This window comes from Cervus elaphus, chromosome 19 (genome assembly GCF_910594005.1).
Source record: "Cervus elaphus chromosome 19, mCerEla1.1, whole genome shotgun sequence".
Lineage (NCBI taxonomy): Eukaryota > Metazoa > Chordata > Mammalia > Artiodactyla > Cervidae > Cervus > Cervus elaphus.
Window position 1 is genome coordinate 36467214 of NC_057833.1, and position 23607 is coordinate 36490820.

Below are 23607 nucleotides of genomic sequence, written 5' to 3' on the forward strand. Positions count from 1 at the left end.
ATGGCCTGCTCCCTCTGGAGAAGGGGTCTGGATAGGTGGGCAGCCTCCTTTCCAGAGCTGGCACTGTAGCACACTGTTCCCTGTAACTGGGCACCCCTCTTTGCTCTTCCCCTGTCTGATCTGGAGGGTTAGGGAGTCTGCTGGATGGTTGGCCCTCAAAAATTGACATGGTGGGGCTCCCTGTAGGTTAGGAGGGGAGAAGGGACATAGCTACAGGGTACTTAATAGGACATACTTGCTGGTCTTGATCAATGACAATGTGCTGCAAGACCCCTGTATGTGAAGACCCAGGGTTTCAGGCTATATAAGTTGGAACTTGCTACAGCTTTGAGGTCTCATCTGTAACATGAGAGCCCAGGATACAAAGAACGTCTTCTGTCCCTTTGCAGTATGACCAGCAGCCCGGGCCCAGTGAGTGAGCGTGACCCGTCTCGCCGCTCCCCACTCTTGGTGTCTTGGGTCTGGGCGCACAGGACGAACCTTTTCTGACTCGGCCCCAGGCCACCTCTGCGTGGCTGTGACGTAGGCTTCGCCCCGCCCGCCTTGGGTGGTGACGCGGTGGCCACGCCCCCGAGCTTACGTCACCAGCCCCGTTCCCTCTCCCGGGAGCGTTGGCGGACGCGCGGCGCCCACCCCCCTCCCTTCTCAACGGGCTCTCCCCTCCCCGGTGGCGGCCGCGGCCCGACCCTCTGCGGGGCGATGGCCCGGACCCCGAGTGCGGGCTAGCGTGGCTGGGTGCCCGGTCATGGGCTGTATCGGCTCCCGGAGCCCGGCGAGTCAGGGTAAGAGGCGGAGACCGGGCCCGGGTTGGGGAATCGGGCTGAGGCTACCCGGTGCGCGGGCCGCCGCGAGGGGGTGGGGGCCTTGAGGAGGGGGCCGGTGTTGGGAGAGGGAGGAGCCTGCACTGGGAGGGCGGGCCCGGCAAGAGGAGGGAGCGGGCCGAGCCGGAAGGGGGGTAAACCGACTCAGGCTTACTCCTAAGGCCTGCTACTGCCTCTGGGCTCTGCAGGGTGGACTCGTGGTCTTTCCGCTTGCATCCCCACCGCTGAGGGTGGCGGGAGGCGCACAGCCTAGAGAAGGGCTGCTCAACCCCTTCCAGCCCGTGGCGACTGACCTTGCATGCCCACTCACAGTCACCTCCCCCTCTGCCTACACCTCTCACTGTCCTGGGAGTGGCCCTATGCTGGGAACCTGTCTTCTCCTAGCTGTGTCCCAACCCCCTTCAGGAGGTAGCCTGCAGACGCTGGTCAAGCATCCTACCATGGAGTTTTCGACCAAACTTATTACCCCCTTCAGAGTCCGCAGGTTGATGAAGGGGACTGCAGCCCCATTTGGGGGCACCTGTGAGCACCTGATCACCTCTCATCTGTAAAAAACTGTTTTAGTCCCCTGGCCCCACTCCCAACAAAAACAGAACTCACTCTGCCCTGTGGAGGGAAACAGGAGCCCAGAGGGAGGCTGTCCGGGCATCCTTTCCACAACTGCTGACCACTGCCTGAGCCTTGGTTCCCATAGATTGCGGTGCACACTGGGGCCTGGCCTTAGTTTAGTGTCTGAGGTAGGTCAGCCTACTTTACTCCCGTGTCATGGATTTCCCCAGGCCTAAAGCCAGGCAGGAACTTGTGACGTGTGTAAGGCTGTCTTTGGAATGAGTCCTGGGCTTTTAGGGCAGGCGGTCAGGCACAGAGGCCTTAGTGTGGGTGTTACTTGAGGTTCTTTGGGGCTAAGACTCTAGCTGAGATATGTATTTGACTGGGGTTCCCATGAGGAATTCTAGGATTTGTAGTCTTAGATTAATCTCATGACTTTTGAAGCTGAGAAGCAGCAGGCTGCTCTGATCCCTCTGGCCCTGCTAAAGCTTGGGAGTTCAGGAAGTCATTCCCTCCTGTAGTCAGGAGAGTTTGGCTGACCTCCTGACTGGCCTCGAGAGCCCTGATTAGGCACCAGCTGGGGGCCAGGGATGGCCTGTAACCTTGTGTCTTCCTTCCGGTTGGTAGCGTTTCTGGGGACCACCAGCTGGCTGAGGCTCAGGGACAGAGACCGCTGCTCCAGCTAAAGGTCAGTTGTGATGTACAATTGCCTGTTGGCACTGTCTAGGGGATGGGCCTCAGCTCCTGAGCTCCAGAGAGCTCAGCTGGGCCCAGGCACTCCCACCTCCTCAAAGCCATGAGGCAGAAGTGTTCTCCTTCTGTGACTAGGCACAGGTTCCAAGTGGGGAGGGGACTGGCTCAGCATCCGGAGCCAAAATAGGAATAGAACTGGGAGCTGAGCCTGGAGCGGTTCTGGGCTTTTGGTTCTCCGCATCAACACAGCCAGCATGCCTATGATTTCTGTGCTGGGCAAAATGTTTCTGTGGCAGCGTGAAGGGCCTGGAGGACGATGGACTTGTCAGACAAGTCGAAGAGGTGAGGCCAGGGACATAGATGTGATTTGGGAGGTGATGGGAAGCTGAGGAGTAGGATGCTCAGGCGGCAAGAGGAAAATTACTCTGGTTAGATGTTGGGAACCAGGCTGAGATAGGAACAGACAGGCTGGGGCCAGACAGGGCATCAGGAAAAAGCCTTAGGGGGACAAAAGTCAGAAGAAAATCACAGGTTTGTCAGAAAAGAAGAGTAAAGAGCTGCGCATAAGCTGAGGCTAGCCAGAGGAAAGAACCATAGCAAGCTTGTAGAGGGTCTGAGCTGGTGGTGGGGAGAGGGGGTGATGTTGGTGGAAGAATGTGGTGTGTGCTTTCCAAGAGGAATGGGTAGGTTGAGAAACCTGAGAAGGTTCGGAATTTATCAAAGTTTAGGTTTCATACCTAGGGTTTTGATGGCAGAATATATCTTGAGGAAGATGGTGGGGAGTGTCTGCCACAAAATGGCCCCGGAGGCCTGAAGGTCAAGGCTGTTGAGGATAGGGGCTTTCAGGCTTGTGGAGAGCACCAGGTGGTAGGTTCTTGGGACTGGGGGATGGAGAAATGATAAGGGCAACACCAGATGAAAATGGGGTTCTTGGCAGAAGTAGGAGCCCAGCTGAAAGCCTTTCCCCCACCCCTCAGTGGCCTCGGACCCCGCGTGGGCTGTGGAGTGGATTGAACTTCCTCGAGGCCTCTCCCTGTCTTCTTTGGGATCTGCTCGGACTCTCCGAGGCTGGAGCCGGTCCTCCCGCCCTTCCTCAGTGGACAGCCAGGACTTGCCAGAGGTGCTGGGCCCCTGGTGTTGGTAGGGGGAAGGGGGCCCCCTGCATCCACGTGAAGGGGATCTGGGTGCCCCACCCCCGCTTCGCCAGCCAGCCTTGCTTCTGGCTCTCTTTTCCTGCAAGCGGAGGCGCTATCCGGCCGCCGGGGCCACAAGGCCGCCCCCGCGTGCCGGTCTGCTCTGCTCGGCTCTGTGCCAGCGGGCGGGCTTGCTTGCGCCTTGGGCCCTGACGTCAGCGCATCCCGGGCCGTATCCCGGGAGACCCTGTTGCATGGTGATGGGTTGCCAGGGAGACATACACCTTTTTCTCTGGGCCTGGGCCGCAGCTGCGCGAGCGCAGGCAAGGATGGTGATGGCTGGGGGGAGTGATGGGAGGGCTGGAGAGCGAACCAGGGAACACCCACCAGGTGCTCCTCCCCCCAGGCTGGGCCTGAAGCTGCCGGCACCACCCTGGGGGCCCTGTCAGCCAGGTATTGAAGGGACGGGTGGGCCTGAGGTCAAAGGGGCAGGTGGAGTACCTCTTCTGAGGGGTGGGAACGTGTTGGAGGAGAGGTCAGCAGTGCTGGGGATGGGGCGTGTGCCTCCGACTTCATTCATTCATTGAGGGAGACGTTTCCCAGGGTTGCCAAGGAGCCCTGAGCCAGGTGTAGGGTGGAGGTGGGAACCCAGGTGAATCAGACTGAGGCTTTGCCACCCCGAAATCCCTCAGGAAAGATGCAAGGACATTGCTGAGCTGGGGGTGCAGGCATACAAGAAGACAGAGAAACTGTGGACTGAAAACATAATTAGAAGGTGGTGGCACTTGAGAATCAGGCCTTAAATGATAGGGGGCATTTTGTCAGGCAAGGATGGCATTCTTAGCTCAGGGGAAAGCTGCGTTCCTTTGCCTGGAGGGAAGGTGGAAAGGTGGGCTTTCACTGGGCAGAGGAAATCACTGGTGGATTCCAAGCAGGCCTGGAAAGAGCCTAGGGCCTCACAGAATGGATTCCTTCAGTGCCTGACTGAAGTGCAGCTTCCACTTCATTGGGCATTGGAGGAACCCAGGAAAGATTTTAAGTAGGGACATGTTGTGACCAGTTGCACTCCAGGAAAATTACTTGTTTATTTTTATACTTTGCCTAATTCTTTCAGCCTATGTATTTTCAGAGCTACTCTGTACCAGGCACTGTGTTAAACACAGGGTGGGTGCAGCAGTGACCAAGAGAGACCAAATTCCTCATAGAGCTAAAAACCAATAAGATGTAAGGAAACACAGGAAACAGATCATAGTGACACACACAGGATCTGTTGATAGAGGATGGCAACTTGCTATAGACTACAGAGGGAGCCTGGACTACTGCTAGGGTGGCCAGGAAGGCTCTCTGAGAGAGTGATATTTCAGCCAAGACCCTAAAGATGAGGAAGAACCAGTCATGGGAAGTGGGGTGGGGAACACTTACATACACAACATTCTGGGCTGAGAAAACAGTGTGGAATTGGAACTTGGGGGACCACCAGTTGTGCTAATCTGAGCAGGGGGCACTGAGGGCTTACCCTTGAGAAAGGGCTGTGGCAGTAGGAGTAGAAAGGATGACAGTAGTATAGAAGGCAGTTTGGAGATGGAGTTGGTAGGTGTTAATAACAGATCTGGGTAAGCAGGCTTAGGGGAGAGCCGGTGGTAATGCTGAAGTTTGGAGCCAGGTGGAATGGGAGAATGGTGGGGTGGAGCGAAGTCAGGAAGTCTGATAGTAGGGCCAGATATTAGGAGAAGGTGTTGGGCTTGGTTTTGACCATACTGAGTTTGTGGCCCTCATAGACTCTAGAAACAGCTAGGATGGGGGATCTGAAGACTGAGATGGGCAAGGGGGAGAGGACCTGGAGGAAGTCCCATTTGCCATGCATTTGGCCTCCCTCCTTTGCTATTCTCAAAGGCCCCACTCCATTTACTTGTCAACCTGCTTCCCTCCCTGCAAGCCAGGATGTGGCGGGTTAGCTGCAGTTCTATTCCCTTGGACCTGCTCACGTCTGTGTTGTTTCCTGGGTGGACACAGTTTGCAGATCCTGGCCTCTTACTTTCCGACATATTGCAGCAGCCACTGGGACATCAGCAATGCTCTGGCATCTTTTCCCAGCTCCCATATCCCCTTGATGCCTTGGGTGGAGTATGGGCCTGTGGGGAACACTGCTGTCAGAGGGGCACTCACCCTCTGATGCTGTCACCCAAGGTGAATGTTGGAGACACAATCGCAATGCTGCCCAAGTCCCGGAGAGCCCTAACTATCCAGGAGATTGCTGCGCTGGCCAGATCCTCGCTGCATGGTATGCACCCCCTTTGCCCTTTTGCACATGCCCTTGGGGACTGTATCCTGTGAACTTTTGCTGGGATCCCTCTTTTCTCTCTTTCTCAAATGAATGCCAGCTCCCTCCTCCCAGCCAAAGACACATGTGGACTCTTAACTACCATCACCCCTCCCCCTCTTCCCAGATGCTCCCTGGTGTGTGTTCATACCAGCTTTCCTCATTCTGCACCCCCTTCCAGGTATTTCCCAGGTGGTGAAGGACCACGTGACCAAGCCCACTGCCATGGCCCAGGGCCGAGTGGCTCACCTCATTGAGTGGAAGGGTTGGAGCAAGCCAAGTGACTCGCCTGCTGCCCTGGAATCAGCCTTTTCCTCCTATTCGGACCTCAGTGAGGGTGAACAGGAGGCTCGCTTTGCAGCAGGTGGGTACTGAAAGGGTTTATCATAGGGATGCTTATGTTCATCTCCTTGGGCCTGATGTGGGGGTTGGAGTCTTTCTGTACTGCTGTGTCTTCCCTCTCCTGTGTCTAAGCTGAGCCCTCATCTTAGCTCACCTCTGCTAAACAAACTCTGTGTCTTTCCTGTCAGGAGTGGCTGAGCAATTCGCCATTGCAGAAGCCAAGCTCCGGGCATGGTCTTCGGTGGACGGCGAGGACTCCACTGATGAATCCTATGATGAAGACTTTGCTGGGGGAACTGACTCAGGTGAGAGAGATATCCCATGCCAGTGCTGCCAGCAGAGGTGGAACCTCCTGACAGGCCTTGTGGTTCAGAGCTCAGCCTTTGTTTTGGAAAGGGAGACCCAAAATGTCCTCAGCCTGGAGAAGGGGAGAGGAGAAGGACAGACTGTCCAGACAGTCCTTGACATTCCAAGGGAAGGACTCACCACACTGGTGAGTGGGCAGTCAGCAGTTGGAAATGGGAGTGGTTCCTTTTCCATAGGTGCTAAGCCTTCTTTGCAGTTGGGCTTCGCAGTCCTTCAAGTGAAAGTCGCTCAGTTGTGTCTGACTCTTTGCGACCCTGTGGACTATACAGTCCATGGAATTCTCCAGGCCAGAATACTAGAGTGGGTAGCCTTTCCCTTCTCCAGGGGATCTTCCCATTCCAGGGATTGAACCCAGGTCTCCCGCATTGCAGGTAGATTCTTTACCAGCAGAGCCACCGGGGAAGCCCTTCAAACAAACAAACAAACAAACAAAAAGCCCAGAGACCTCACCGATGCATTCTGTACAGCTGATCTCTGAGGGTCTGCTGTGTCCTGCCTTGCCCTCTCAAGGCAGCCTTTTGGCTGGCTGTAGCAGCTCAGAGGAGCTGCAGTGGAGCAGCATAGCTCCCTGCAGGGCTGGGGCCCCAGGCAAACAGGAAGGCTTGCTGGGCCTGGACCGCCCACAGGGCCTCTGGCTCCAGCTCAGGATCCTTGCCCTCCAGCTCGGGATCCTTGCCCTCCAGCCGAGGCCTGCCTGTGGATCTTTCCCTGGGCCAGGGCTTGCAGAGGGGACCCTGCAGGGGTTGTGCAGCTGTGCAAAGGCCCTCCTTTCATCTTCCAGTCTCTAAACCACATGGCTGACTTTCTCTGTAGCTTCTAGGCTCAAACCTCATAGGCCACCCCCCCCCCACCTCTTTGCCTTTGAAGATTGCCTCTACCCGGCCCATCCCCTCTTGCTAATTAACAAGCTCTCCAGGGTGGGCAGTACATTAGAGCAGATTGGGGACTGCTACTGTGGTCTTAAGGGGACCGATTAGGATGCCTGAACCACAAGTGTTTTTGTTTGAGTTCTAGGCCTATTTTGACCCCTGGTATAATGATAATGACCAACATTTATCCAAGGCCACTACTAGCCCCTGTGGAATCTGTGGAAGTTAGAAAAAGGGATGTCTTTTTCTGGTGGGCATAGCCCTGTGCTAGGGCATGTTGCTTGGCGGGGACTGTGGGCTGAATTCCGCCTTGGACAGGCGCCCCTTGTGCAGTGAACCACCTGCGCCATGTACAGTATCCCTGTATTTATTGATTTTCACCATGTTCCAGAGTCTGTTGTTCTCTCAAAAATCCCATAAAGTTATAACCTCCAGTTCACCATTAAGGAAACTGAGGCACTGAGAGGTTAAGCAACTTGCTCCAAGTTACTCAGCTCCTGGGGGGCTGGGAGCCGGGAGGATGTGGCTTCTAGGTGGGCCAATTGAAATGGGGCTGGCAGGGCTGTCTTCTTTCTCTCCCCCTGCAGACCTGGCTGGGCAACTGCCCCTGGGGCCCCACTTCCAGGACCTCTTCACCGGCCACAGATTCTCCCGGCCTGTGCGCCAGGGCTCCGTGGAACCTGAGAGCGACTGCTCGCAGACCGTGTCCCCAGAGACCCTGTGCTCTAGTCTCTGCAGCCTGGAGGACGGGTTGCTGGGCTCCCCAGCCCGCCTGGCTTCCCAGCTGCTGGGCGATGAGCTGCTCCTCGCCAAACTGCCCCCCAGCCGGGAAAGTGCCTTCCGCAGCCTGGGCCCACTGGAGGCCCAGGACTCACTCTACAACTCGCCCCTCACAGAGTCCTGCCTTTCTCCCGCTGAGGAGGAGCCAGCCCCCTGCAAGGACTGCCAGCCGCTCTGCCTGCCACCAGCGAGCAGCTGGGAACGGCAGCGGCAAGCCTCTGACGTAGCTTCTTCTGGGGTGGTGTCCTTAGATGAGGATGAGGTGGAGCCAGAGGAACAGTGACCCAAATCATGCCTGGTGGTGGCATGTGTCCCCTGGCTGCTTCTGGGGACTGAGCCTCCGTGCCCCAGCGTGGGTGAGGCTTCCAGCAGAGCTCCAAAGCCTGGAGGGCTCCTGGGAGCACTCACTCCTCCATTGTGTGTTTGCATGAAAGTGTTCAGAGGAGGGAGGGGCCAGGCTGGGGGCGCATGTCCTGCCCCCACTCCTGGGGTTTGCCGGGGGATGCCCGGGGCCCCTGGGGCATGGCTACAGCTGTGGCAGACAGTGATGTTCATGTTCTTAAATCAAAAACACCACGTACACATTTCCTCCTTGGGTGATGTGAACCCCTAAGGGGGTGGCTGTGACTGGGCTGTAGAGCAGGAGGGAGCCCCGCCTCTCCCGTCCTCTACCCCTGCCTCTCCTCTGCTTTTCTTCTCACCTCCAAGTCCACGTGCAGTGCTTGACAGAACTGCCCCTGCCCAGGGGGCTGGCTCCAAGCCTCCTGGAGCCTCTGGATCGAGCTGTCCCCCCAAGGGCCCCTTGCCCAGCTGGGCTTGTGCTGTGCTTCACCTCTCCATCATCTCTAAATCTTCTTTTTCTTAAAGAGGGGTCTCGGTCTATTCTTTCAGTCGGATCTTCTCTGGGAGGCCATGGAATGATGAAAGCCTGTACCCTCAGCCCTCTTCCTGGCCCCTGTGATGGGGTCTAGGCCTTTCCCCAGCTACTTGAAGGACGTGTGGGCAGGGTCCTGGTGGCTCGAAGCCCAAAGGCTGCCCCATTCACTCAGGAGTTCTATTTAGGGTGGAGTTGGAAGAAGGGATGGCTCTGGTTGCCACGGAGCAGTGATCTGGATGTTCTTCCAGAGAAGACCACAAGGGGGCCACATGAGTGGCCAGGCAGTTGTCTGTCGGAATTGTGCCAACAAAAGACAGTCATGAGGGAGCGTCTCTCCTTGGGGAGGAAAGAGGGTTGTGTCTTTCTTGGCTGAACAAAAGGGCAAAGCTACCTTCCTGGGGCCTGAGCCTCAGCCAGGGTCTGGATGAGCAAGCAGCGGCGGCCTCTGCAGACCCGGCATTCCACGGACAGCGGGCTCTGGAGTTTACAGCTCTGGGGGCTGCGGGTGGCCGCTCAATTTGGAGCTTTGTAGACTTTGGCAGGTGAGAGGGCCCAAGGTAAGAACAGAGCCGAAGGGCACAGGCATTCTATATATATAAGTGGCTCATTAGGTGTTTATTTTGTTCTATTTAAGAATTTGTTTTATTAAATTAATATAAAAATCTTTGTAAATCTCTATATACATCTGGTCATTGGAGGTTCCAGTATAAACCCATCTTAGTTCTACCCCTTCCCTCTCAAAGGGGGAGCAGGGGTCAAGCGAACCCACCCCCTTCTGGACAGGCCAGTGCTGACCTTCCTGCTCTGGGAACACTTGCTGCAGGTGGGAACCGGCTCAGATTTCAGGTAGGATGAGCTGGGAGAAGCTAGCACCCCAGGTCTGGAGGCGAGGCTGGAGCTCCTGTGTTCCCATGGTGGAAAGAACAGGAGACCGCAGGATCTGGGCCGATAGTCACGGCCACTGCCATCCCAGGTCACACCTGAGGGGATCACTGGCACTTGTCGTCGCTGTCAGAAGGGCTGCCCTCCCGAGGGAGGCCATGGCGGGAGCGAGGCCCCCAGAGTGCATGGACCTCGGTGGTCTCTGTGTCACTGCTGCTGGTGGCACTGTCACGGAAGCTGGCGAGGGGCGGCCGGACTTTCACGCCCTGTGCTGTGATAGAGCCCTCGATAGCCTTCCGGAGCTGGAAGGGTAAGAGGGTCAGACGTGTGGACTCGGGGCTCCCTACTCAGACACCACCTCAGTGCTTCCCCAGGTGGGCTAGAGAGAAGCCTCCAAGCCTTTGTGGAAGTGGCTCTGATGGCCATCATCATCTCACCTCCTTCAGGGTGACAATTCCAATGAGTCTGCCAATACTGGTGACATACGCATGGTCCACTCCCAGCAGTGAGAAGATGGTGTGAGTCTGCAGTGTGGGGAGAAAACACAGTGGACTTGATGCATGAGGGGACAGCTGTACATTACAGGCCAGAGGGACCCAGAACAAGGTGGCGGTGGGCAGAGTAGAAGGGGTGTAATGGATGGTGAGGGGAAGGGCATAGGACTACCAGAGGAAAAACAATAATGAGAACGTTTCTGTAACCAAGCCTCAGAAACTTGATAGTGGGAATGTTTATATCGCTTACATTGATGGGGGAGGGGACAGGGGAAGACTTCTTTATTCCATGTTAGAAAGGAGGACAGAGAACAACTGTTGAAATACAACATCAGATGACTGGCCAGGCACTGGGCTAGGTTTTTCCTATATGGGCATTTAATTTCAGTAGTGTCCTGAGAAGTAAGTATGATACCCATTCTATAGGCGAGGAGCATGAGGCTCAGAGCTGAAGTGACTTGCTCAAGGTCATCAGTAAGAAGGAGCCTTGCAGCCCCAGGCAACTTCTCGTCACACTATGCAGGAGGAAGCACAGCCCCTGTCGTCCTATGCAGCTGTCCAATTAGTTGTGGACCCAAGTTCCACACACACCCCACTCCCCCTAGGGGCACTGGCCCTGAATTCTCTACCTCACCTCTGTGGCTGACATGCTTCCCGTGGGCCCTTGGGGAGCTGGCCAGCTATACCCCTCTAATTCTGGCCTGCAGCGCTCTACATCTCTCATACAGTTTGCCTTTTCTGGAGCCCAGCTAGCATCCCAGCTCCTTTTGAAATGTAGTTTGCAGTCCAGGGGGACAACAGTCACACCCATCCTCCCCATGTTTTTTTTTGCTTTGGGCCCTCCCCCCAGGCCTTCTAATGTAATCAACAAGGGTTCAGAAATTGTCAGGCAGTTCCCCTCATGCTCTAAGTGGATTTTCTCAGGCCAGATGTCTTGAAAAACACTCTACTGACTCAGCAGTTCCTGGAATTTTTGGCCTATCATTTATCGCACTGTTCTGAGTTTACTTGTAAGCCTTTTGGCTTAATATTTGAATCAAAATGGCCACTAATAACCCAGATTCTAGAGTACCAGTTACTCAGAACTCATTGTAATCATCTTAACAATTTAAAAATGTTTTATTATACAGTTGCTAAATTCTTTAGGAAAGGAATTCCAGGACTTTCCTAACTTTATCCATCTGAGGCATGACAGTAATCATAAAGGGAGCTAGAAGTTCAGTTTTAGAATATGCTTTCCTGTGCTCCTTCCATGCCCTTGTCATAACTGTCCTGTGGTTAGTTAGCAAGTTACTCCTCCTATCTAACTTGAATCCTGTGTGCTACAAGTTATCTTTAATTTCATCATCTGACTTTGGAGGGAAACATTGTTATAAGATTTCCTGTTTCAGTAATCCTTTAGTCTTGCCTTCTTATGGTTTAATAATCCCTTTCATCTCCCAAGGATCCTATTAAATAGTTCCCCTTGATTTTCAGTTCTCCACAATTCTAATCAGAGTGAGCTTCTGGCAGACTATATGCTTTTTAGATTTGCAAAACACTTGTCCCACTAAGCCTTACTGATTGACTTTCTGAACATCCTGGTGGTTCTCCCAAACTCCCTTAGCATCCTCACCAGGATAGGGCTGCCACATTGTAATGGGTTCTGCTTTCTGCCTCCTTTCCGCCCAAGTTGGCTCTGCCATCCTAAGAGCCTTCCCAAACTTGAGTTAGACCCCAGGCTCCCCAGAATGGCTCATAAGACCCTTCCCAAACCCGCCTCAGCCTGTCTTTCCAGCCTCAGATGCCATCAGGCACCCCATCCTCACACGATCACTCATCCTTTTCTGAGAACATCCATTTCTGTCACACTCAACCCTTCCCTCGTGACACCATCTTTTAAAGTCTCCTGTTGGTTGCTTCTCAGTGTAAGCAGCAGTAGTAATTCCTAAGGGATATTGAATACTTACTATGTGCTGGGCACTGATCTAAGTGCTTTACATGTTATTAACTTTAATCCTCAGAAAACCCTATGATGTAGGTACAATGATCCCATTTTATAGATAAGGAAAGTGAAGCACAGAGAGGCTAAGAAATGTGACAGGGTTAAAAAGCTGGCTACCACATGGTAGGATTCAGGTTCAGCCTGCTGGCTTCCTGTTGACACTCTAGCTCCTCCTCTCTACCCACTGGTGCTCTGCAGATGGCCCTGAATGAATGAGGTACTCCGCTGGTATGAGATGTCCATTTGCACAGGTTCCTAACTAGTCTCCCATGTATTCCTCTCCCTTCTGAATATTCTCTTCCTGCACTTCACTGGACTATTTACTGATTCCTCAGGCCTACAAGGACAGTTTGAATTCTCATTTTTATGTTCTTATTGCTTTTAGTTCTTTGTACTTTTGTTGGTTGGTTCCTCAAAGGCTTCTTTTCTTCCTCAGATTTTTAAGTTTGTAACAAACATCTACTTGTTCCTTTTCATTTTAATTTAATTAGACACCAGGGAGCTCACTAGAAGGCCTGTACGTCTTAGACTTAGGAACAGTGAACTGACAGGGAGAGGGACAGTGTTGCCTTCTGAAAGAATCCTGGGAGTAGGGCTGGAAAATCTGGCCCTTGGGCCTGACTGCTATACTGACTTGGGCAAGTGACCTCCTCACTGCCTCAGTTTCCCCATGTATAAATATGGTTAAATCCACAGGCTTTTAGATTCCAGGCCTAGTTCTGCTACTTACTAGGTGTGTGCCACTGCTGCTGCTGCTAAGTCACGTCAGTCCTGTCCAACTCTGTGCGACCCCACAGATGGCAGCCCACCAGGCTCCTCTGTCCCTGGGATTCTCCAGGAAAGAATACTGGAGTGGGCTGCCATTCCCTTCTCCACTAGTTGTGTAACAAACTGGTTAACCTGTCTGAATTTCAATGTCCTCATAAAAACTAGAATATCACAATATCCATCTTACAGGGTGGTTGTGAAGATTAAAATTAAACATGTGAAGAACTTAGCCCACTGCCTGGCACGTAGCTGGCACTAAAAAATGTCATTATCATCGTGTGATGTTTGAGGATTAAGTAAGATGATGGAAAAGCTTTAGAGGTTTTAGGAAGAAAGGCTTTAATAAAAGCCAGATGTATTATTCACAGGCCTATCTTCTTTTTTTCTTGCAGTTGCATGGCAATTTTGATCTGGGGTCTTTACCCAAAGGCTTATAAATTCCTTTATTACCTTTTGCTTTTTTGTTTTTGTCCCTTGTTCTTCCTGCCCTCCTTGTCTGGCTGGCTGGCTAGGCTAGCTCCTGGGAAAAGCTGGTGTCTAAGCTAGCTGCCCAAGCTGCAGACCTTGAGAGTGTTCCTTCTCATCCCTCGTGCCTCAGAGGCTTGCACGTTAAATCTGTCAACAATTTAGCTAAACTCTCCTGGTGTCTGCCTGAGCAGCCTGCTGGGTATACCTGTGCTCCCTTCCTTCCCTGAGAGGCTGGAAGACTCCCAGTGATACTGGCCACTTTGCCCTGGGGAGCCTGAGGCAGTCCTGCAAAGAGAACCCCTGCCCTCCACGAGCATCAGCCTCACCCATCAGCAACCTGTCTGCACTCTGGTTTTCTGCAGGCTGTTTTGCCCTTCTGCTTAGCTATCTTCCTGTGTCCCTGCCAGTTTTCCTTTGGCCTACATTAAGTCAGACTTTCTGGGGTCTGACATTCCAAGCCCCCTGCTAGGCACTTCTCATCTTTGTTTATCTCTTCTCTGCAGTGTCCCCAGTCCTACTTGGATCTTTGTTCACTTGTTTATTAGATTCTCGTCTCCTGCCTGTTTCTCACCCATTTTTTTCCCTTTTTGAGTGTATCAGCCTCCTCAGGCGCTGGCAGCCTCCTGCCTCACTCTGACCCTAGAAGGTCAGAGGCCTCCTGGCTTCCACCCAGCACCAGCCCTGTCTTTGTTGCTGTTTTGGTGCAGAGTTCCCGCGGGAAAGGCTGAGCACAGAAAAAATGATGCCTGGCTCTACTGTAGACAGGAAGGGGATAAGGGGCCCTGGCTCTTGGCCTCCCATCATCTGAAGCGACGTGTTTGAAAAACATGTCAGCACAGAGCCCACTCTCTGCTGTCTCTTTTTCCCTCGCTGGCTTAAGTCCAAGTTTGTAGGAGGACTTAGATCCCCACCTTGTGCTCCTGAGGCCCAGGTAGCCCCAGGCCTCTGGCCCTACCTTGTGCAAAGAGGTCCGCTCCACCAGCTGGAAGGGTGCAGGGTCAATTTTGCAGTCACTGAAGTTGACAGGTTCATCTAGTTGCTGCTCTTCCCACTCCAGAATCTGAGGGGACAAGACTAGAAGGGTTAGGGAGGTGCCGACAGCTGCTCTCACCTCCCCGAAAGTAGCCTGCCTCTTTTCCTACCCCACAGTCCCTCCCACGGGGACAGCAGCCAAGATGATGACTGAACACACCCAGGAAGAAACAGAGTCCAGAGTCCAGTCACACCTTACCTCCTCAGGGGTCATCTCGCCTTCCAGGTCTGAGTCGCTCTAGGAGAGACGAAGGAAGGTTGACAGCTTGGGGGCTGGGGGAAGGGAGTGTCCCTCCCCAGCATAGGGAAGCTTGCCCCACCTACAGCCTGGCCCTCCCTGTCTCCTGCTCCAGAGGAGCCACAGGAGGAAGGGGAGCACTTACCGCCAAGGAAATTCGGACCCGCTTCGGCTTGCGCTTGTCACATTTCCCCGACTTCTCCAACTTTGTTAGAGCCAAACCAGAAAGAAGAGGAGTTGATGTTATAGGGAGGAGGGAGGTGAGGGAAAGTGGTGGGGATGGGAGGAAGGGCACACCGCAGGGACTGCTGACAACCAGGAGGACAGAGGGGCCAGGAGGATGGAGGCAGGCACTGCAGGCTAACAGAGAGGTGGTCTCAGGGTCAGAGAGAGATGGAGAGAGAGCGCCAGATGGAGAGGCTCTGACCACTCACCTCTGAGGTGGGCTCGGGGGGTGGACTGCCACAGAAGAGGCTTCTGAGGGCGATGCCAGCCTGCTCCATGTTCCCTGTGTTCCCAAACACAAGGCCCTGAGGGCAGTGCCATCTTTGCTGGAGAGGACCAGGAGAGGTGAGGGCAGGGGAGAGGCGTCCTGCTGCTATTCCTGGTGCATCTGGGCAGGGACCTCGTGGGTCTCCGGGGCCGGTCTCTGGCTCTGTCCTGCTAGCCGGTGGGCTCACCTGTGGGGCTCTCCTTGACATTCACAGTGTTGCTGGGGCTCCTCTTGAGAGCGGGTTTCAGGGGCTTGTGAGTCTCGCCCCGGGCTGCAGGGAAGCCCTGGTCCTCTGTGTTCACCTGCATAGGCAGGAAGGGGTTGGGGAGCCTGTGGTTCCTGACCACCTCTGTGTCACCACCCTCTCATATAGTCTACACGATGGCATTTACAAAGTCTGGGTGGCCCTGCCATGACGCCTTCCCCCTTACCTGGAAGCGGACGGAGGTCTCAGGGCTGGGGGGACTCTCTTGATCAGAGGGTGAAGAGGTCTGGGCAGCTCGTCGCTCTTGCATGTACCGCCGCCGGCGGGCTGGGCTCAGCTGTGCCCCCAGCAATGACACCACTTGTGAACGCTCGATGGACCCCAGGAGGATCATGGACTCTGGAGAGAACAGGTGGGAAGACTCAGGAGCCGGGGAGAGGCCCTCCTACCCACTTGCCTTCTCTTGCACCCAGTGGGGGACCTTGGATACAGGCCACATACCCAAGGGAAATCCCGGCCGGGTTTGCTGGCTTACTACTGCCTTTGGAACCAAGGAGGCTGGTCCTGAGCTCCCACCCCTCCCCCTTCCTGAGCTGGGAGATAACCTTCATTCCTGGTGGGCCCCCCTCCTGGCTCACCAGGGGACTCTACTAGGGCCAGCATGCGGCCCTTGGTCCTGTGCAGTGCCAGCCGCAGGTCCCGGAAGGTGCAGCTGAGTGCCACGTGGGGAACGTCCCGCACCATGATGTCCTCCACTCGCACCCGGTACTGCCTGAGGGCCGAGAGAGGCACTCTCTTTGTGGTCAGTATGGGGAGGGCAGCCAGGAGTACTACCATCCCAGGGCTACGGGGAAGGCCCCAGGGCTTATGGGGACAAGGGTGGAGGACCCAGGAGCACCCTCTGCCCTCGTTCTGATCAGGTGGGTCAGCCATAGATCCCCATGGAGTGGACAAGGGCAGTTTTGGCCAGGAGGCAGCAGGGTGACTGGTCTCCCAGCCTTACTTGCTGGAGGTGTGTGTGATGGAGTCCTAGGATACCTCCTGCCCCTCACCCCCAACCCCCTTGTCACCCAGCCCTCCGTACTGGTGGCGGCCCCAGCCCAGCTCAGGCAGGTAGGGCAGCTTCTTGATTCGGATGATGCTGTCATAGAGTGAGGGCTGTAGGCTCTGGGCAACGGCATTGGCCAGAATGACGGCGATCATAACAGGCAGGATGTGGGCGATCTGGCCTGTGAGCTCGAACACGATCACGGCCGTGGACACAGTGTGCGTCACTGCTCCTGCCAGCGCAGCCGCCCCTGGGGACAGCCACCTTCAGTCTCCTCAGGGTGCCCAGGCCCCAGATGACCACCCTCCCCACCCCCCCCCCCCCCAACTCTGGGCAGGACCCTCAGGGCTGCCCTGTGCAATCCTGGGGAGTGGGCCTGTGCATCTGAGGGTTTCTGCCAGCAGGGGGCACCAGAGCCTCAGGCCCTATGGCCCAGTCACAGGGGTTTTCCAAGATGAATAGAGACCTGGAGTACTCACCTACGACTGCATAGCCTCCAGGCACAATCCTGTAAGTGCTGCTGTCTGTGTGAATCCCATCAGGGAACCAAGCAGCCATGCTTTCGCCCACCAGACGCCCAAATGCTGCTCCTTCAGGGAGGGGGGTGGGAAGAGAAACAGGTAGTGGAGGGGGAGGGCAGGGACACTAGGAAGAGAGAGGGTCAGAGGGTGGGGGAAGGGGCCGGTGGGTCATTCAGTGCAGGGGACTACCCTGCAGGGGTGGGGGTTGGGGCTGGGGCTGGACCAAAACCCGCTCCCAGGCAGAGACGGGATGACCAAGGGGTGGCCAGAGGATGCAGGCTGGAACAGGCAGCTGAGGACTCACCAATGACAAACACCGGCATGAAGGCCCCACAGGGCACTGGGATGGTGGTAGCCAGTGCAGACATCCAGAACTGCAGGCAGGAAGTCGTTCAAACTGGTAGAGGCACCACCTGACCCCAGGCAGCCCCCAGCTCCACCCCAGAAGCCTACCTTGCTTATCAGTCAGGCACAAATGTCCCAGTTATCTCAAAATCCCCCAGAGGTGAGGAAAAGGAGGACTTTGGAACCAGTTGGCTTGGGTTCAGCTCCTCACTTTGCTATCTAGCTATGTGACTTTGGGCCAATACTTTTAACCTCTTTGTGCCTCGACTTTCCACCTTTAACACAAGGGTACTACTATTACCTTTCTCATAGCATTGCTGTGAGGCTTAAAGGGGTTAATATATGGAAAGTGCTTAGAGCAGTGCCTGACACCTAGTAAACCTGTGCTGGCTATACATATGTAAGGAGCCCCACCTTCATGAGAATGAAGATGACCAGGGTGAGGAAGACGTTGGCCCGTGGCGGGTTCCAGGCCTGTGAGGTTCCAGGTGGCTCTAGTTCCTCCATCAGACCCTGGCGGACCCACGTCCGGTTGTCAAACAGGGTGACCAATGTCTCTTTCTGTGACAGCTGTAGGTGAACAGGGTGCCTCAGTCTGGGGGGACAGATAGAATGGAAAGGGAAGGGGCCCATAGGCAAGCAAGGGCTATTGGTTTTCGAAGGGATATATCCCAAGAAAAGGTACATATTCCTGTTCTGCCTGGGGTTACCTCTCCGGCCATGAACTGTCCAAAGCCAGGGGGGAAGGTCAGAGTAGAGATGAGCAGAGTCACCAGAGCCGGGAAGAGCAGGCGTCTAAGAGATGTAGGTTTCACAGCATCAAATACCAACCTCAGGCTGGTGATAGGCTTGGGTGCCCTCACATACCTTACAGCTAAGGTCACAGCAGAGCCTTGGCTCTTACATAAAAGCACACAGTTCTGAGAAAAAGCCCTCTTTGCCGCTCATGACACGATGGCCCTGAGGTGATGGCCATCCAGGCCATCTGATGTCTTTCTTTCAGCTCCTCACTCCTTAAGTAGCAGCAGCGGAGAATCCATCCCCCCAGCCCTCTGTGGGCACCTCTAAAGCTGTGACTCCTCCCCTTACCCTCAAGCTTCTGCTTCTGTCTCTCTGTGGTGACTTAAGAGTGAAGGTGTTGTTGGGGAAAGCTAGAGTTACTCATGAAGCTGACTGAAGGTGCCAAGGGAGCAGGTTGCCCTTTCCCTGAAGCGTATCAGTCCCAAGAGAAATCACGTCTCAAGCCTCCCAGCTCCTAGTCCTTGGGGTCTCAACTGTGAGAGCAGGAGGAAGAACTAAGACTCAAACGTTCTTCAGGGGGCACTGTTATCTGGGCCAACTCAAGGGCCTACAGGAAGCCTTAGTCTTTGATCCAAAATGCCCTCTGCAACTGACTAAAAATTCAAAAGTGGCAATTTTCAAGTAATTTAAATAAAAGTCAAAATGTTCAGTCTGGAAAACACCATTGGACAATTTCCTCCAGGGACTGCCCATTTTTGACTCGGCCACTATTTGCCATCTCACTTGTTACCACGCCTCCCCTCCTCACCAAGGGAATGACCTTCATACAACCCAAAGAAGAATCAACTCACTTCTTCATGAGGAAACGGTTGATGGTCTTCTGCTTTCGCATCACCTGGACAATCTTCCGGTTCAGGTAGACAAACAGTGCTCCCCCAAAACCACTGGCGATACTGGAGAGAGTAGAAACACCCGCGTAAAAGGAGGTCTTCCTTCTCTCACCTCCTCCTTTCCCACACCTCAGCTCCCTCAGCTCCTCACCCAATAACAGCAAAGGCTGGCAGCTCCTGGAGATCGAACGGGAAGTCAAGCCGGAACCGGGTTTTGAACAGAGCTGTGATGGTCTCTGAAGGGAAGCAGAGCAGCAGAGGGAGGTGGGTGTAGCCTTGGAGGGCCCCACCTCATCTGCACCATTTCAGGGCTCGCCTCCTGAGCCAGGTTCCCCCACCTTCATCACGGTTCCAGACGGCCAAGACCCGGAAGATGAAGGCACTGAAGGTGGCAGCAAAGAAGCCCCGCCAGTAGTTGCGCACGGCAAAGAAGGTGGAGGTGACCTCGATGCTGAATAGCACACCTGCGGGGGGTGGGGGCAGGGAGAGCGCCCCTTGAGGCCTGGGTCCCATGGTCTCTGACCCAAGGGCTGGGCTGGGGCTGACCCTCTCTGCCCACCTCCAATGGGAGCCGCAAAGCAGCAGCCCACCCCCACAGCACAGGCGGCGGCCAGCATCTCTGTGTTCCGGGATTCATTCTGGCGAAGAGTGGTGGGAAGGGGAGTCGGCATTAGCGTAGGCTCAGCAGTCCACCCCACCCCTATACCTTCCCGCAATGTCCCCCTTACCTCGTAGATGCCCCCAAACAGCGAGAGGAACTTGCTGAGAAGGGCGGCACACATGCTTGCGATATGCACAAAAGGGCCCTGGGAGGTAGAGGCAGGTGGTGAGTGGGGCTGGGGCACACCCTGATGTTGGCCCAGCTTCGTCCTCCCCTGGGAGGGACTCCTTCATTCCCCAATCTGCACTGACCTCTTTGCCAAGGGGCATCCCACTGCCGAGGGCACAAGTCAGCCCGATGACCTTAGCTACGAAGGTCTTGAGGGTGAGGTATTCCTTCAGCACCACTCCCCGCAAGATTGTCTTCATCTCGGGGATGCCGGACCCTGGGGCAGGGGGTGCACAATCCCAGAAGAGTCACCGGATGTGCCTGTTTCAGTAGGCCCATCTCCGCCCTCTTTTCCTCTCCTATTGTACCAACAGCCTGAGGAGCCAGGATCTGTGTGAATCCGGCAGAGAAAGTGATGAGGACGACGGGGTAGGTGACCCAGGCCAGGTACTGGAGTAACGGGTTAGTGTTCAAGCCCTTGGACATCCACTGCTGAGCTGTGGAGAGAGGACATATCACTGAAGCTCCGGTGCGCACACCCGGTCCCCGCCTGGCTGCTGGACACAGTTGTGTGACCAGCTGTCCCAGGGAGTACTACACAGAGCCAGGGTAACAAGGGATAGGGCAGGGGTTAGAGAGCATTCACTGAGACAAAGATCACTGTAGGTGATAGGGTCAGCTGAACAGGGTGGCAAGAAGTTGTGGCCTATGGGAGTGGCAGTGATTACGCCTGAAGACAGGGCGGTCAGGACGGCCAGGGGAAGTGGTCAGTGGACAAGTGCGGCATGGAGGAAGCAGGCTTGTTCTCCCCCGCCCTTCCCCACCAGCCCTTGTCCTCACCCTGCAGACAGGCAGCGATGGCGTAGTCCATGGCCCAGCTGACCAGGGCCATGAGGAGCCCCAGCAGGACTAGGAAGATCCAGTCTTCACCAACCCTGGACACTAGGAACTTATGGCAGTGTACGGTACAGACTGGGAGCAGGCGAGGGAAGAAAGGGACGCTGGCACCAAAGCATACCTATCCCTGTCCACCCCCGCCCCTCCCCTCCCGGGCAGCTCGAGCAGCCTCTGTCCCCCTCAGCACAGCTCAGCCAAGTCCCCTGCCCCAACCCAGGTCTCACTGCGGCATCGGGCACAACGGCTCTGTCCATATTCCAGGAGTTCTGGTGGAGCCCGAGGGGAAGGTGGACCCCGCCAGGGTTCGGGCCCTCCCAGGCGGATCCGAGCAGCTTCCTCTTTGGCAAAGGCCCCAAGGTCCTGAGTATAACGCCCATACATCTAAGCAATAGGGGAAATGGAGGTTAGACATGGGCAGAGTGGGGAGGCAGGGAGGGCTCCTGGGGCCTCAACTGCCCTTCTCCCAGCCCCCACATTATGTACCCCTTTTTAACCCATGTTTCCCACTTTGGCTTGGGGTGTGGGAACAATGCACAGTGCAGATTGTGGGGGCTGTTCTGGCTAGAGTGATGGGGACAGCCAAGGTACAGGGACACAGCTCTGGGGGTGGCTGAATAATCGGTCCTCTTCTCACAAGCCTGGGGAGGCGGGGAGCAAAAGAGGAGGAGTGGGAGGGAAAGCCCCAGAGAAGGAAAAGATGGAAAAACCTAAAGCAGTGTGCAAGTGGGAGGAGGGAAGGTCAGAGAATAAGGGATGGTCAAGGGCACATGGGTAACAATAAGGGCCTCATGGAACTGGGGGCAGCTGAGCTGGGCCTAGAAACAGGCGGGGCCCCAATCCTTATCACGTTCCTGCTGGGCCTCTGGCCTGTGACCGACTCAGCTGCACCCCTCCCTCCCACCCTAATCCCCTTGTCCCCATTCTCCACTCCCACCCCAGCCTGCCAGCCCAGCTGGGAATGGAAAGTCTCTCTGGGTGGGTAGAGAGTACTTGGTGACCTCAGCCCCACTCTGGAGCTGCCCTGAGACCCGTGGTGGTTTAGGGGACAGCAGAAGCTGATGGCTTGGCTGTGACTGTGGATGCTGGGGTGATGGGATGGGAGAGTGGCCGAGCAGTGGCTAGACCTGCCAAGCTGGGCGTGTGTTGGGGGGTGGGGAGGAGTAGATTCCGGCTGCCACCCGCAGAGCTTCGGGACACAAAGGGCTCCTGTTGGGCTTGGTGGGGGGGAGTGAAGGGAGGGAAAGATAGAGATACACAGAGAGAGAGAGAGAGCAGGAAAGGGAGGAGAGGGAACCAGAGAGGAGAAAGAAGCGGGGAAAAAAAGGCTGGGAAGGGGCACAGAAGAGAAAGAAGTAGACTAGAGGGGAAGAAGGGAGGAGGAGAGAGAGTTGAGTATAAGAGGCAGACAGCATAGGAGGGGGAGGTGAGTGTGTGAAAGACAAAGGGATCGGAAGGAGGCTGGAGCAGGGAGTGCCCAGGAGAGAGTCTGACCCTGAGAACTCAGTTCCAGAGATGAGACAGAGACCAGGAGAAGGAGAAGTGGCTGGTGCCCAGCTACCCTGACCAATGCCCCATTCTTGGCCCATGCAGACTGGCAGACACGTCCCAGGCTGTGCAAAGAATTACCCCTCTTCCCTTGCTCCACCCACACCCTGCCACCTCTCCCTGTCATCCCGTTTCATCCAGTCACTCTTTCTTATAACTGGGCACCTCCCTGCCTCAGATACACCCCAGGCCCCCTCCTCCTGGAGAAGTTCCTTCCCTGCCTCCTTCCTGGGCAAATTCCAGCCCACACTGATAAAAAGGAGCTACAGGGCCCACTCCCTTCCCTAGAGGTTGGGTCCCCCACCCCAGTGACACAAGCAGAGGCAAAAGGTTTCTCAAACACTGAAGTTACAGTGGTGGCTGTGAGTCAGTTCAGATCCCCAGGACCCCTGCTTCTAATGATGTTGAGGGCCGGCCCTGGGGTGGGTAGGGGCTGGACACCCAGAGTCAGCCTGGACAAAGGTCCCAGTTCCCACACCCATTCCTGCTTGACCCATCCTCCTGTAAAGATCCTGTCCCCCAGGGTAGCAGGTAACCATTTTTTCCCCCAAAGAACCAACTGAAGGATTCCTACCCATGCTGGGTTGCCAGCCACTCCAGCGGTAAGGGCCAGGGCTGGGTTTGGGTCTGATCATCTTTCTAGCACGTGCCATGCACAAAGTAGAGACAGAAGGAACGTCTTTGGATGGTGGAGATAGAGTGGAGAGAGAATGTTCAAGGATGTGAGTAGTGCTGGGAAGGGGTAGTGGGGTGCTGAGCCCTGGTCCCAGGTGGTGGAGGGGAGGAGCAAGGAAAACGTTGCTGGGGGGGTTAGAGAGGACAACTGGGACAAGCACCTGAAGTCCTTGTCCTGTGCAGCCCCCAGCCTCAGCCAGAGACCTGCGTGCAGCTTTCCACCTTTTAGCCCCTCAGGCTCTCAGTTTCCCCAGGTCAGAGGGCTGGATGAGGTTAGGTTAGCCCCTCTGGACCTCGTCGCTTCCGCAGGTAACTGGGAGCAGCGGTCCGGGAGCACATTCCTCAGGGCTCTGCTGGCTTCACTTACCAGGGTCTGCTCGTACTGCAGCGCCCGCGGCTCCATCCCTTCCTCCGCCGCCGCCCCCGCCGCAGCCGCCGCCATCTCCGCTCACAGCCCTCCTGCCTCCCGCCGCGGCTTGGGCTCTGGCCCGGCTCGATTCCCGGCCCGCGGAGCCCGCGCCCACAGCCGTCCCGTCCCCGCAGCCGGGGCGGCCGAGTGCAGAGTGCGGCGGGCCCCGGGCGGGCGCCGCTGGCATAGCCTCCCGCTCGCGTCCCCTCCTAGGCGGGCGGGCCGAGGGCGGTGCCCTCGGCGCTGCTCCGCCCGCCGTCCCCTCCGAGGGAGCCGGCCCTGCCCGGCCGGGGTCCGCGTAGGGGCCGCCTCCCGGGCTCGGAAGAGGCGGCAGGGGGCGCGGGCGACGCGCGAGCCCGCGACCCCACTCTGTGGAGGCCGGTGGCTGAGAGGGGCGTCCCGGGCCAGGGCGGGGGCGGGTCCGCTGGCACGTGGAGGGGCCGGACCGCGGCT

At 55.9% G+C, this 23607-nt stretch overlaps 2 protein-coding genes across 5 annotated transcripts; one reads left to right on the top strand and one right to left on the bottom strand.

Annotated features, from left to right (window-relative positions):
- Positions 1 to 566: 566 nt before the first annotated feature.
- Positions 567 to 9428, top strand: FAM131A (family with sequence similarity 131 member A). 3 transcript variants are annotated; one of them, XM_043875159.1, is made up of 7 exons: positions 567 to 782; positions 1998 to 2405; positions 3041 to 3183; positions 5384 to 5477; positions 5698 to 5880; positions 6047 to 6163; positions 7681 to 9428. In XM_043875159.1, the coding sequence occupies exons 2-7, from the start codon at positions 2318 to 2320 to the stop codon at positions 8154 to 8156; spliced, it is 1101 nt and encodes a 366-aa protein (XP_043731094.1). In that variant the 5' UTR covers positions 567 to 782; positions 1998 to 2317; the 3' UTR covers positions 8157 to 9428. The 3 variants fall into 3 exon arrangements, with proteins under 3 accessions (XP_043731094.1, XP_043731096.1, XP_043731095.1); XM_043875160.1 differs by lacking the exon at positions 1998 to 2405 and having other exon boundaries at positions 572 to 782; XM_043875161.1 differs by lacking the exons at positions 1998 to 2405; positions 3041 to 3183 and having other exon boundaries at positions 571 to 782.
- CLCN2 (chloride voltage-gated channel 2) lies at positions 9341 to 23324 on the bottom strand. Of its 2 annotated transcripts, none has more exons than XM_043875158.1 (24): positions 23113 to 23324; positions 20750 to 20906; positions 20469 to 20600; positions 19997 to 20125; positions 19772 to 19905; positions 19588 to 19665; positions 19419 to 19497; positions 19198 to 19323; positions 19011 to 19095; positions 18821 to 18922; positions 17939 to 18023; positions 17643 to 17798; positions 17188 to 17257; positions 16842 to 16952; positions 16399 to 16612; positions 15953 to 16086; positions 15541 to 15713; positions 15297 to 15411; positions 15051 to 15124; positions 14762 to 14821; positions 14578 to 14616; positions 14302 to 14406; positions 10070 to 10156; positions 9341 to 9934 (listed from the first exon to the last, which is right to left on the bottom strand). In XM_043875158.1, exons 1-24 carry the CDS (start codon positions 23185 to 23187, stop codon positions 9740 to 9742), a joined length of 2715 nt encoding a protein of 904 aa, XP_043731093.1. In that variant the 5' UTR covers positions 23188 to 23324; the 3' UTR covers positions 9341 to 9739. The 2 variants fall into 2 exon arrangements, with proteins under 2 accessions (XP_043731093.1, XP_043731092.1); XM_043875157.1 differs by having other exon boundaries at positions 14762 to 14833.
- Between the last annotated feature and the right edge of the window lie 283 nt (positions 23325 to 23607).

Excerpts from the sequence above, each read along its gene's own strand:
- FAM131A (XM_043875159.1), top strand. The coding sequence starts at position 2,318 with ATGCCTATGATTTCTGTGCTGGGCAAAATGTTTCTGTGGCAGCGTGAA. Across the intron at positions 3,184-5,383 it reads ACAGCCAGGACTTGCCAGAG|GTGAATGTTGGAGACACAAT; the intron begins GTGCTGGGCCCC and ends CTGTCACCCAAG. Across the intron at positions 5,478-5,697 it reads GGCCAGATCCTCGCTGCATG|GTATTTCCCAGGTGGTGAAG; the intron begins GTATGCACCCCC and ends ACCCCCTTCCAG.
- CLCN2 (XM_043875157.1), bottom strand. The coding sequence starts at position 23,187 with ATGGCGGCGGCTGCGGCGGGGGCGGCGGCGGAGGAAGGGATGGAGCCG. Across the intron at positions 19,906-19,996 it reads CCTGGCTCCTCAGGCTGTTG|GGTCCGGCATCCCCGAGATG; the intron begins GTACAATAGGAG and ends CCCCTGCCCCAG. Across the intron at positions 15,125-15,296 it reads TGTCAAGGAGAGCCCCACAG|GGAACATGGAGCAGGCTGGC; the intron begins GTGAGCCCACCG and ends TTGGGAACACAG.